The 14,503-nt window shown below is 36.1% G+C and overlaps 1 protein-coding gene across 1 annotated transcript in view; it reads left to right on the top strand.

Annotated features, from left to right (window-relative positions):
* Positions 1-14,503, top strand: part of LOC136832811 (organic cation transporter protein-like) — a 126,699-nt gene that overhangs the window by 50,203 nt on the left and 61,993 nt on the right. The window contains exons 4-5 of the mRNA XM_067094404.1: positions 903-1,098; positions 6,366-6,469. Of these exons, the coding sequence (XP_066950505.1) occupies positions 903-1,098; positions 6,366-6,469 (300 nt within the window). The remainder of the gene's footprint in view (positions 1-902; positions 1,099-6,365; positions 6,470-14,503) is intronic.

Below are 14,503 nucleotides of genomic sequence, written 5' to 3'. Positions count from 1 at the left end.
AATAAGAGGTACCCATATTCCGCGGAGATTTTTGTGTCGTGTTAAGTTCCGTTCAAAGGCTTAACATATCGTACATTATCTGTTCCTCAAGATTTATGCCGAATATGAAACATATCCTATCCAAGTTGACAGCGTGAAATTCCTAAGCTACTTCTCGCGGTAAGAAAGACTAGGGCTCAGTGTAACACAGTTTCTAGGGATAGAATACATCAGAAACATTTCCGAGACATGACGTCTTCTGTGTGAATAATACTCGATAAACGCTTGATTAGCAAGGTGGACCTTGAGAATAATTAAATGACACTAAATCAGTGGAGACAAGAATATGTCAGGTTGCGAAGGTTTAAGCTGTACTGTAACTGGTAGTTAGTCATTTTGTCCTCGTACAAAACTGCTGAGAACTCTGTAGTTGTAGTTTTTCAATATACGATATATAAGCATATTATATGGACTGTTAGTGCAGTTTATATTCTTTTCCCGATGCCATTATTAGAGTGTTTAATAGCCCAAATGGTTCTAACCTACGACCAACACCGTAAGCTCGTAAAAACCAAAAACGGTTTCGTTTGTAGGCCATGGAAGTTCGACGTCTATGGACATTTATATTATGCTGGCCAAATAAAATGTGACCTTGCTTGAATATAAATTGTTTGAATTATTGATCGAGAAATTCCATTTACCTGTTCTTTGGTGAGGTAGGATAAATTAATAATGAGCGATATTCACGGTAAGCTGAAAATAAAATTGTACAAAAGGGCTAGTACAATAGAAAGCAATTCATTCTCCTGATGCCAGAGAATAATAAATACATCAATCAATCAATAGCAATTCATTCTTTCTCGCAAACTCCAGGTTTTAGTTCACTGAATTTGATAATTTCGGCTTATCTTGTTCTTTTGCAGGATAACTGACCCAGACGGAGGTAGCGAAGGGAAATATTCCTCTTGTGAGTATTATGACCGTGACTGGGAAGGTCTAGTATCTAGCGGAGCCCTGGACAGCCCTCCCTTTCCAGATCTTCCAGATAATGTCTCAACCAAAGGGTGTGAAGATTGGACCTTTGACCATTCTATTTATAAGTCAACTGTTGTTGAGGAGGTATGTCGTGATAAGTTCTATACTGTCGTAAATATTTCAGTACTACATACTAAACTGATTATATATATATATATATATATATATATATATATATATATATATATATATATATATATATATATAAAATCGTCAACTCAAATGCCATGTGACGCAAAGGGGCTTCTATACCCGTCTCGTAGTGCTCATCCAGATAGGTCTGGGTCTTCCAACTCCTCTGGTGCCCAGAGAACATCACCTGACACTATCACTCACTATTCTCCCAGGGATTGTGTAGAGGACATATCTAAATTTCCGTGCCTTTTCATCATTATCTCATCTACATATGGAACTTGTGCAGTTGCCATTTAAATATTATTTCTCTCTGTCCTTTCTGATTCCTAATATTCTCCATAAAGGCTTATTCACAAATCGACAAAATCATTATCTATAGTTTCGTTGTCATATGATTCATGTCCTTACATCAATATTTATAATATTCGTGAGAAATTTAGTCTATATTATATACAAATTGTATTCAGACTGCCCTTTGTTTGATTTGCCTAGTCTATTTCATTAAATTTAAACTTAGGAGAACCTGTGTTAGATCATTTTTCCTAAAATTTTAATGATTCAACATCATTAATCCTTTCCCTATACATGTCCGCTCAGTATGTACTAACTTAAATATTATTTTGAGCTTTCAAAAACCAGCCTAATCATCTCTTTAGATTTTTTACATTTCTTTGTGTGGCATATTGAGGAGCACCCAGATACTTTCGTCATGACCGACGTAAGAGTGTTGTTGAAAGAACGAGTTTCAGTAGTCAAGCTGATCTGGACTGGCATCAAAGATTCACAAAGCCACGAGCACAGAGCATTACCGGGAGAATAGCAGAAAACATTTTTCTTATACCTGGATGTCAATGGTACGTTCATGCCAGCCAGCTGTAGGCCTCGATCGTACTTTCGTAGAAAGCGCCTTCACAGAGGCCGACAGCTGGCACTGACTTCCGAATGGAAGAAAAGGAGTTTTCTGCAGTCATGTGGTTGGGAATATTGTGTCCCTGTGTCTCAGCGTCTTAGATGCGATTCCACTTCTCTATAAAAGTCGAAACTTCCTTTGTCTATAGAACTAGTAAAATTAACATTCACACGCGCTCCCGCATGCACATTTTATGCACTTGATTGTTACAGACATCTTATTTCCAAAGAATAATACTCATATGTATACTAGAGAAAGCAGAAGTAAGAAGGAAAACCGGTAGTTATACTCTTTTTGCACAGGGTTAATGTGAGACTGTTTTAGTAGGAAAGGAAATGCTTAAAATAATGGCTGTAAAGACATTCAAGACAGTTTGTTTGGTATGAAGGAAGTGAGAAAAGTAAAATGAAAATGGACCAAGGTTTGAATCACCTAGGTATGAGTTATGAGGAGTAAAAAAATTCAGGGATGGTTTGCCTATGTCACTAATATATGGTGGAATAATGAAGTGATAGACTGCTGATGGAAAATTGGACATAGTTTGACGTACGTGTGGTTGCAAAGGTGAAGATCCTGTAGCTGTATACAAGAGAATAATAGGGCGGTCGAGGACAGAGTGGAGTGAGTGACAAAATGGAAGCATATATTGAAGATTTAGAGGTAAATCTGAAGAGGTACTCGAGGGAGAAGAAGTGTTGTGTGGAAATAAATACACATAAAATATTAATCGGCGCTGGAGACCTCCAATAAAATATGCCAAGGAGAGATTGCAAACCTGTGTCAGTGGAGAAGAGAGGAGACATATCTGAATTGTGCGACAGTAGACGTCGTTGAAACTACTAGTTGAAATGATCGCTGAGGCCGAAGAATGAAAAGGCAACAAAAGTTCATGGGACCGCAAGATACTACACTACTGTATGGTCGTGACGGTGGGCATGATAGGTATATAAGGCATGTCCGAAGAAGGGAAAGGTTTCTGGGAAAGGGAGAGAGGAATAATTGTTCCTCCTTATAGAAGTGACTGTAAGAAGTACAGGGTCATAACATTACTAAGTATACTCAGGTAGCTGTTTATTAAGATTCTGATTTTGAAAGGAAGGCAGATGAAAGAAGTACTGATATGGAAGGAGCACTGTAGGCTCAGCCAAGAAAGAGGATGCGTGGGTCAGGTGTTTAGTTCGAAACAATTACGTGGAAAATTTGAAGGTAGGGGAAAAGCTGCATATGCATAGGCAAACCGTAGAAAAACTGTTGACAGAATTACTAAAGGTGTTATGGAATTTGTTGAAGCTAGTTAGTGTAGAATATAATTTGGTGTAAGATTAAAGCGAAGTGTTTTTATAGAATAGGTCGATGGGAGAAATTTCGTGTTAAATTGGGTGAAGAGCAAGGCTGTGTTATGCTACCATGGTTGTTTCGTTCTTTTGTTGATCGGGTGATGAGAGAAGTAAGTCTTGTGTGTGTGTGTGTGTGTGTGTATATATATATATATATATATATATATATATATATATATATATATATATATATATATATATATATATATATATATATATATATATATATATATATTTATTTATTTATTTACTTATTTATGTGTGTATGCGTGTGTTTGAATGGGACAAAATGAAAGAAAATGATTCTTTCTTAACTTTGGTCTATCATCATTCATAATTTTAAATTTCTTTCAGGTAATTCACATGTCATTTGTGCCATACCGAAATATATTGGGTACAACTGTATGATGTACTCAGAATTTTAAAGTACACTTACATAAAGCTGGTATGATGGGGATATATACAATGTATATATGTCTGTTTATGTAAATGAGTTTAATAGCAAATTCCAACATCTTGAAAGATGAGATGAGGATCTTGCTTCCCAGAAGAACAGGTGTAATTATGATAACAATGTCGGCTAGAAGACTCGCATATTGTTCTTTGATAAACAAAGATTATCTTTTCAGTAGGACGTCGGCGAGATTATTCTGATATCGTTGTCCGATAAAGAGTTTTGTCTCTCGCTCATTGTACGACTGGCAAGGTAAAACAAGTATGACTTGAAATTGCTTGTTGAAAAGGTGACTTCAATAAGTGCGCGTCAGGGAGATAACTCAGATGATATAATTTCTTCGTGATAAAGGATTGTTTCTTCTTTCAATTTACGACAAGGCTCACATATTGCTTAGAGTGTTTTTTTGGTACTCTAGCGAGATAACTCGAATGTCATCTTTGTTGATTTTTTCACGACCGACCTGATGACGCCGATAGTGTTAGCAAAAAGTTGCCGCATCATAAGTACGTCAGTACTCACAACCTTTATTAATGACGGTGTTTCCTTTCCACGTTCGGAACCAAGTGCTTTCACAAATGGCGCGTTAAATCGCTAGGTCAGAATACACCAGTTTCGTAACTCTTGTCATAAGAATAAGACGCGGTCAGTACGTGTTGATAATTATATTAAATTTTGTTATCCCGATGAATGTTTTTTCACAAATTAAGTGTAGTCTTTTAACGATGAAATAGAGAATTTTCTTATGAGTTAAGTGAATAAGAGGTACCCCTATTCCGCGGAGATTTTTATGTGTCTTATTAAGTTCCGTTCAAAGGCCAAACATGTTATACATCACCAGTTCTTCATGATTTATGCCGAACGGTAAACATATCTTACCCGAACTAGCAGCGTTATGTAATAATTTTATGTCACTGGAAATAGAAAGCGCAACAAGAGTTGTTACTAGTCAAAACAAGCCAAACAACAGCAAAGAATAAAATAAGTTTTGAGGATCTTTCTTTGATAGTGACCCCCAAAGGTTTTAACCCGGTATTTGTCCACCTTTGCGGCTTCTTTAGTACAAGCCCGTTGGGGATGACCATAAAAACATAAAAAAAAGATTGTAAACATCATAAAGATAATAGCCCCAAAGAAATATTAGTCCTAGATAACGACCCCTGCCTTAGTTTGGGTTCTTGTGTAGATGGCGGGTATAAATATCTCTTTGGTGCCGATATAGAAGTCATGCTCGATTTACATTTAAACTTATGTATATAAAGACTTGTAATATCACAATATATTTGATATCGTAATCACTGAATAAATCTTTAGATGTCCTTGATGGCGGAGAGTTGATTTTTCCGGCTGAAACGTCTTGTTGGCGATTTGGCAGAACACTTTGTGGGTTTTTAATCATTTTTATCGCATAATCGGAATGCGGAAAACACTTTCATATTCTCTCTCTCGCTCCCTCATTACACATTAGTTTTAAAGTGGAGCATATTTCTCTTGCAGTGGAAATTGATTTGTCAGATGAAATACGTATCATCATCGGTCCAGTCTGTATTCATGATTGGATTTATGGTAGGAGGCATCCTGGGGAGTGAAATCTCCGACAAGTGAGTTATTTTAACAAATCAAGAGTGAAAACTGTTTTCTTTTCTCCGTCATTACTAAAACTGGGCTTTTCCTCAAAATTAACACTTTTCCTTAGGACTAATCTAGTTTGACTGATATTTAATGGACTGGTGAGCTTTTCATCAACTTTATTTCATTACAGGTAACCTTGAGTTTCACTCGAATAGTCACTCGAATAGAATAATATTGTCATCCTATTTACATCTAATCGATGCTGAATTAATAGTGAAGTGGTACAAAACCGTACCTACTAATCTATGTCATTTCTTTCCTATGCCTAATGCCGGTTGGTTTACGTCGTGAAATGTTGTGTCACTAAACCTTATTAATATGTAAATAATTTAGAGTACCTAGAATAGAGATTGCCGTTTTCCTTTGAATTTTAAAGTATATCTAGCTCGGCATGACTTGTTTCGGACCTCGTATCAGTAGTGGAAAAAATAACTTACAGGAGTTGTAAACATTAAAGTGTTCGTGGCCATCTGTGTATGTAGTTGAATGGAGGGATCCTCCTTGGTGTTACAGAAATTGAGCTAAGTGCAAAATCAAGAAACGTCAGGTTAACGTCATCCAATTTTGGCTTAGGTATAACGTTTATGCCAAGATACCGCGCGTAAGAAAATAGTGGAGAGAGAGAGAGAGAGAGAGAGAGAGAGAGAGAGAGAGAGAGAGAGAGAGAGAGAGAGAGAGAGAGAGAGAGAGAGTTGCTTGTAATTAATGGGGAAAGGCACAAAAACACTTCAAAATACACCCTAAGGATGGATCTTTTGCGAAACTGGGTATGATGCTTCAGGTAAACTTCTTCATGTATTTATTTGACTTGGGAGTAGGTGGTGAAGTAGAGACAAGATCTTACTTATTATTGGAAGAACTGATGACCTGTTTACATCAACAGTGGGAGCTGGTGTGCAATGAGAAATACCTCATGTCTACAGTACAGTCCACTTACATGGCTGGTGTTCTCATCGGAGCATTAGCTTTAAGTGAGCTCTCCGACAAGTGAGTCTTCTGAGTTATGAATGTCTTGTGTCGCTTTATTGGTGTTAAAGATAAATAATGTCCTTCTGTTTTTGTATTGGGGTTGGATTGGTTGGAAGTACACAGCATATTTCCATTTTTACAACAGACACCTTGTCGATTCATTTGTTCAAGAATTTACTGTTGGGCTTTTCAAGTATAACAATCATTGCTTTACGGTTTGTTGGGAGAGACCGTTGGATGTGGGTCGCTCACTGTACTTTTATTGTGGAGATGCTGTTGTAAGCATAATGAACGGTGCTCTATTGTTTTGGTGTATGTGAGTCTGTATAGATATCAGTTTTCTGTTTTTCGTAGAAGGTGTTCTTTATGTGCTTCTTTGCTCCTTATAATAATATTTTGTGTTGTGGTTGTACGTAATGGTGAATGACCAAGAATTTTCTGTTTTGAACTACGTAGAAAGAAAAGAAAATAGAAAGGGGTTGGGGGGGGATTCTCTTTGTGGTAACCTTTGCCTATGCGAATACTCTGTATTCTTTTTAGTTATTCGGATGATCCATTCGTTTCAAAGAAAAAAGAAAAAATCAGCCGAAGAACTTGACCCTAGAGTTAACGGCTTAACTGTACATATTAATGTACAGTCTACCACGGTGCACAGTGTAGAATAAAAGATAAATTGAATTGTGTTTTCTTTATCAAAACATAATAGAAGAGGTCAGAGAAATTAAATGGCATAAGCAAAGACACACACATACACATACTCGTGTGTATGTGTGTATGTGTGTATATATATATATATATATATATATATATATATATATATACATACTGTGTGTATGTGTATATGTATATATATATATATATATATATATATATATATATATATATATATATATATATATATATATATATATATATATACATACTGTATATAGTATAAGTCTGAAACTGCATTTGCAAGACTGTGGCCTAATTGTGATTGGGTACCAACAGCAGTTTGTAGTCAAGAAAAATGGGTGGGATTTGTAAATCTCATCCTTAAAAACTTGCTTTGAACAAATATGTAGATGTGTGTAAGGGTGTACGAATAGGTTCATTTGTACAGTAATTAAAGTCAAGGATGAATTATGTTCAGTAACAAGTTTCTTTTCGTTTTATTGGCTTCCTTTGGGATTTTAGTCTTACGCATGGAGAGTAAGAAACTTTAAGATGTATATTTACTGATGCACAAATTACCTGTAGGTTTTTTTTAGGAAAGTTTTAGAGGAATGGCATAAAATTTTGAGAAGACGACCTGGCGTGTTAAAAAAAGGAAAGGTGAAGTACTGAATAATTACTGTAATAAATGGAGCAGCTATCACTGTTATTTTAAAGAATCCCAAACCTCCCTTCAAATCCATTTGTACTTGCACAATCTCTAGTCGTAAATTTTATCGAAAGCAGTTTCTGGAAGGTAGGGATAATTGAAAACCTCGTTATGGGTTTCGTTATCGTCTCTGTAGAAGTGATAACTAAATTGCGACAAAATAATGGAGATCTCAGAGAAGTTTTACCCAAACCCTACAAATTTACGAATTTATATAAGAAATTTTCCCTCAGAAATCTATTCATATGTTCCCTTGTTTAATAAATATTGGTTCAAAGGTGAGATTTATTTAGACTGAATATTTTACTCTTTTTATCACAAGATACACGATGTGAATCTAAGAACGGAGCCTGAAATGTGTAGCTAACCAAATGTGAAGTATTTTTTGAATGAAGATTTCCTTGCAGTTTCTTCCGTAGAATCTAGTTCATAGTTACATTTATATTGTGTTTTCTTTAAGAACGAAAAGTTGAAAGGAATAATATTAGAATGTTCAAATAAAATATCTTTTCTTGTTCCAGATTGTAATTAATGTTTGCTGACGGGTGATTGCAAATAGCAAAATTGATTCAGTAGTAAACCTACGTCAGTGAATAACGCCCCGAAACAACTTTATATGTGACATGAACAATACCAGTAATCGAGTAGACAAAGTGATCTCTATGTAGTTTATATCTGTTTACAGTGGAAGCTGGTGTGTGCTGAAAAATACCTCATGTCAGTAGTGCAGGCTACTTTCATGGCTGGAATGCTGACGGGGGCTGTAATACTTTGCGAATTCTCGGACAAGTAAGCCATGCTATTCCTCTCTGTGTCCCTTGACCCTCTCCACTGTCACCATAGCCATACCAAAATTTCCTAAGTCCTTGGATCAGTTGTTCTAGCTATAGCAGTAGCCGTTGGCTTTCTGTTTGCCACGCTTCCACACACTATGCCCGTAGTAGAATTGCTGGCAATATTCCCAAACCATTGTACGTCGTCACCCTAGCCAATCCCTACATATCTGACATTTTATCTATTGTATTTTGATTTTATAACCATTCACCTGACCCTCCCAGCCTTTTGAAATAATTAAGATTGACGGACACGTTCCAACGTATCAGTTTCCTGTACGACAGGACCTCATCATTCTCACCTGAGATATGTCAGTATTATTTAAATCCAAACCGGTACCAGATCCCTCTCACTCTATTGGTCTCTGTAACCTCTGCCTTCAAACTTTATCACAGTTAAAAAACCGTCAAGTGTGTATATATCCTTAACTTCTGGAGCCGTCCCACGCTTCATTTACCTCAAATCTTGGCGCTCCCAGTACCATAAAGCCGAATTTTTTATCATTATTCAAAATACTTCTTTCCTTACAGAGAATTCTGCTATACAATAACTGAGATGCAAAGACATATTATAGAAGCAACAGATAAATCTTAATTTTTGAATAAAGTACATATCCCTTCCTTTTTTACGTAGGCTTATTGAAGTTACCCATTTATATGAATTTCGAGTTTTTCTTTTATGTCCATTTTGAAAAACTAATATTCTTACAGTTTGCAAGACTTCTTTCACCCTCTTTGAGTATGGTATCAACTTTCAGCTTTATTGTTTTAGGAGATTTAAGATTTATAATACATGTCGACAAGGCAAACATTACCTATATCTGGCTCTGATACGGTGTGGAAAGAGGCTAGGAGACAATAAATCATAGCATAATAGGCTTGAGCTTTACAAAACAACATAAAGCTGTTAATTTATACTTAGTCTTCATATAGATAATTTTAGCTATCTTAACATATACAGCATGGAGCTTATGCATAATACATATGGAAAAAACTAAAAATGTTTTTATACTTGTACATGAACACAGGCATACATTCGTGCAAACACTTGAGGTTGTATACATACATGCGTGTCGTACACATATGAACTGTCAAAGGCAAATGTATGTGAAGACATTCACCTTCCAGTGCACGTATTATTTGTTTTATTGTGCAGTTATCCTTTGGTCTGACTTCCTTTACATGGTAGATGTCTTCGATAAATCTCGTAGTCAGGAAGTTACATTATAATTGAATACATTAAAAACGGCATGTTTTAACATTTATTTGATTTTTTCTTGGAACTTTCATAAATCATAGTTTGTCGGCATTTTGTCCAGCGGGTTACAGCGCACGAGAGGAAAATGTGCCCTGCTGTTTATAGTGCATGAAAGTAAAATTTCCCTTGCTTCTTATGGTGCGTAAAGTAAGACATTCTTGTTGATTATAGTTCCTAAAATTAAAATATGCTCTGCTGCTTACGGAGCCTAAGCAGAAAATTTACCCAGCTGGTTACAGTGCAAGAAAGGAAAATTTCCCCTGCTTATTACAGTGCATGAAATGAAAATTTTCCTTGCTTGTTACAATACATGACAGGAAAATTTTCCAAGCTTGTTACAATGCATGAAAAGAACATTTTCCCTGCCCATTACAGTGCATGAAAGGAAAATTTTCCTTGCTTGTTACAATGCATGAAAAGGAATTTTTCAATGCTCATTACAGTGCATGAAAGGAAAATTTTCCTTGCTCATTACAGTGCATGAAAGGAAAAATTCCCTGCTCGTTACAGTGCATAAAAGGAAAATTTTCCCAGCTCATTACAGTGCATGTAAGGAAAATTTTCCACGCTTATTACAGTGCATGAAAGGAAATTTTTCCCTGCTCATTACAGTGCATGAAAGGAAAATTTTCCACGCTCATTACATTGCATAAAAAGAAAATTTCCCCTGACCATTACAGTGCATGAAAGGAAAATTTCCCCTGACCATTACAGTGCATGAAAGGAACATTTTCCCTGCTCATTACAGTGCATGAAAGGAACATTTTCCATGCTCATTACAGTGCATGGAAGGAAAATTTTCCCTGCTCATTACAGTGCATGAAAGGAAAATTTTCTATGCTCATTACTGTCCATGAAAGGAAAATTTTCCATACTCATTAGTGCATGAAGGAAAAGTTTTCCCTGCTCATTACAGTGCATGAAAGGAAAATTTTCCCTGCTCATTACAGTGCATGAAAGGAAAATTTTCCCTGCGCATTACAGTGCATGAAAGGAAAATTTTCCACGCTCATTACATTGCATGAAAAGAAAATTTTCCCTGCTCATTACAGTGCATGAAAGGAAAATATCCCGTTTTCATTGCAGTGCATGAAAGGAAAATTTTCCCTGCTCATTATAGTGCATGAAAGGAACATTTTCCGTGCTCATTACATTGCATGGAAGGAAAATTTTTCCTGCTCATTACAGTGCATGAAAGGAAAATTTTCTCTGCTCATTGCAGTCCAATAAAGGAAAATTTTCCATACTCATTACAGTGCATGAAGGAAAATTTTCCCTGCTCATTACAGTACATGAAAGGAAAATTTTCCCTGCTCATTACAGTGCATGAAAGGAAAATTTGCCATGTTCATTACAGTGCATGAAAGTGATATTTTCCCTGTTCATTACAGTGCATGAAAGGAAAATTTTCCCTACTCATAACAGTGAATGAAAGGAAAATATTCCCTGCTCATTACAGTGCATGAAAGGAAAATTTTCCCTGCTAATTACAGTGCATGAAAGAAAAATTTCCCATGCTCGTTACAGTGCATAAGAAGAAAATTTTCCCTTCTCATTACAGTGCATGAAAGGAAAATTTTCCCTGCTTATTACAGTGCATGAGGGAAAATTTTCCCTGCTTATTACAGTGCATGAAAGGAGAATTTGCCCTGCTCATTACAGTGCATGAAAGGAAAATTTTCCCTGCTCATTACATTGCATGAAAGGAAAATTTTGCCTGCTTGTTACAGTGCCTGAAAGGAAGATCTGCCTGGCTCGTTACAGTGCAAGAAAGGAAAATTTCATTACTCGTTACAGTGCATGAAAAGAAAACTTTCCCTGCTCATTACAGTGCATGAAAAGAGAATTTGCCCTGCTCATTATAATGCCTGAAAGGAAAATTTTCCCTGCTCATTACAGTGCATGAAAGGAAAATTTCCCATGCTTGTTACAGTGCACGAAAAGAAAATTTACCCTGCTCATAACAGTGCATGAAAGGAGAATTTGCCCTGCTCATTATAGTGCATGAAAGGAAAATTTTCCATGCTCATTACAGTGCATGAAAGAAAATTTCGCCTGCTTGTTACAGTGCCTGAAAGGAAGATTTTCCTTGCTTGTTACAGTGCATGAAAGGAAAATTTTCCCTGCTTGTTACAGTGCATGAAAAGAAAATTTCCCCTGCTCATTATAGGTCATGAAAAGGAAAATTTTCCCTGCTCATTACAGTGCATGAAAGGAAAATTTCCCTTGATTGTTACAGTGCATGAAAGGAAAATTTCCCCTACTCATTACAGTGCATGAAAGGAAAATTTCTCCTGCTCATTACAGTGCATGAAAGAAAAATCTTCCCTGCTTTTTACAGTGCCTGAAAGGAAGATCTGCCTGGCTCGTTACAGTGCAAGAAAGGAAAATTTCATTACTTGTTACAGTGCATGAAAAGAAAATTTTCCCTGCTCATTACAGTGCATGAAAAGAGAATTTGCCCTGCTCATTATAGTGCCTGAAAGGAAAATTTTCCCTGCTCATTACAGTGCATGAAAGGAAAATTTCCCATGCTTGTTACAGTGCACGAAAAGAAAATTTACCCTGCTCATTACAGTGCATGAAAGGAGAATTTGCCCTGCTCATTATAGTGCATGAAAGGAAAATTTTCCATGCTCATTACAGTGCATGAAAGAAAATTTCGCCTGCTTGTTACAGTGCCTGAAAGGAAGATTTTCCTTGCTTGTTACAGTGCATGAAAGGAAAATTTTCCCTGCTTGTTACAGTGCATGAAAAGAAAATTTCCCCTACTTATTATAGGTCATGAAAAGGAAAATTTTCCCTGCTCATTACAGTGCATGAAAGGAAAATTTCCCTTGATTGTTACAGTGCATGAAAGGAAAATTTCCCCTACTCATTACAGTGCATGAAAGGAAAATTTCTCCTGCTCATTACAGTGCATGAAAGAAAAATTTTCCCTGCTTTTTACAGTGCATGAAAGGAAATTTTCGCCTGCTTGTTACAGTGCATGAAAGGAAAATTTCCCTGCTCATTACACGGCATGAAAGGAAAATTTTTCCTGATCATTACAGTGCATGAAAGGAAAATTTTCCATGCCCATTACAGTGCACGAAAGAAAAATTTTCCCTGCTCATTACAGTGAATGAAAGGAAAATTTCCCAGCTCTTTACAGTGCATGAAAGGAAAATTTCCCCTGCTTGTTACAATGCATGAAAGGAAGATTTTCTATGCTCACTACAGTGCATGAGCAGAAAATTTTTCCCACTTGTTACAGTGCATGAAGGGAATTTTCCTTTGCTCATTACAGAGCTTGTAAGGAAAATTATCCTGTTCATTACAGTTATATGAAAGAAAATTTTCCCAGCTCTTTGCAATTCATGAAAGGAAAATTTCTCCTGCTCGTTACAGTGCATGAAAGGAAGGTTTTCCATGACCATTACAGTGCAGGAAAGATAATTTCCCTTGCTAATTACAGTGCATGAAAGGATAATTTCACTTGTTCATTACAGTGCATGAAAGGAAAATTTTCTATGCTCGTTAAAATGCACGAAAGGAAAATTTTCTCTGCTTGTTACAGTGCAAGAAATGAAGATTTTCCATGGTCATTGCAGTCATGAAAGGATAATTTCCCTTGCTCATTGCAGTGCATGACATGAAAATTTTCCATGCTCATTAAAGTGCATGAGAGGAAAATTTTTCCCACTCGTTACAGTATATGATTTGATTGTAACTAAAAAAAATTGAATGTGGTATCCTGTCGTGCTAAAGAAGCTTCGAAAAATCCATAGAGATAACTTATTCTCCTGAGTCAAAGAGGGTATGAAATATCTGAAGAGTTTCATACAAATCCTGAGATACTGGGAGAGGTCACTGTATGGTCACTAGAGGTCACTGCTTATCTATTGATCATGTAAAGTTGTATAGTCACTAGGATTGAGTAACCATGCAAAATTCAAGTCCATCGGATGAAGGGAACAGGTCAAAAATTGAGTTACAAGTTTTGACCCAAACACAGTCAGACGCAGAAGTCAAGTTAAATAAAAGCATAAAACACAGAAGGGCACTTCTTCCGTGGGCAAATGTTTCACGTACAGTCGTTTAAACAAGTGGGCAATTCAGCGAACAAAACCTCACCACTGATATCTGGCTGATCGGACGCCTCGCCACAAGCATGTTTTAATGTAAGAGAGTTACTTTTTCATTTATTTATGCTTATACAGTAGAGAATTCTTTATTTAACATATACTCAAACCAAAAGTAAGGAAAAAAAGTAGGGACTCAAGTAACGGAAGGTGGTAGGCTAACCATTATATATATATATATATATATATATATATATATATATATATATATATATATATATATATATATATATATATATATATACACAAAATATATATATTGTATATACATATGTATTTTTACGAATGGGGTCCTTTGGAGAAGGAACAATGAGGGTTTTTTACTTAGAGGCCGAAGGGAACACCCAGACGTAATCAGAAGATAAGAAAATGCAGGACTTGCCCTGATTTTACCGTTAATTAAGTTACGAATGGGAAGGTCGCCAATTGGAATTAGAACTCTCTTTACCCTAGATGTATTTATTTACAGAAATA

This window comes from Macrobrachium rosenbergii, chromosome 50, assembly GCF_040412425.1.
Source record: "Macrobrachium rosenbergii isolate ZJJX-2024 chromosome 50, ASM4041242v1, whole genome shotgun sequence".
In the NCBI taxonomy this organism is placed as follows: Eukaryota; Metazoa; Arthropoda; class Malacostraca; order Decapoda; family Palaemonidae; genus Macrobrachium; species Macrobrachium rosenbergii.
Note: the sequence above shows the minus strand (reverse complement) of the source record. Positions and strands in the feature narration are given on the sequence as shown.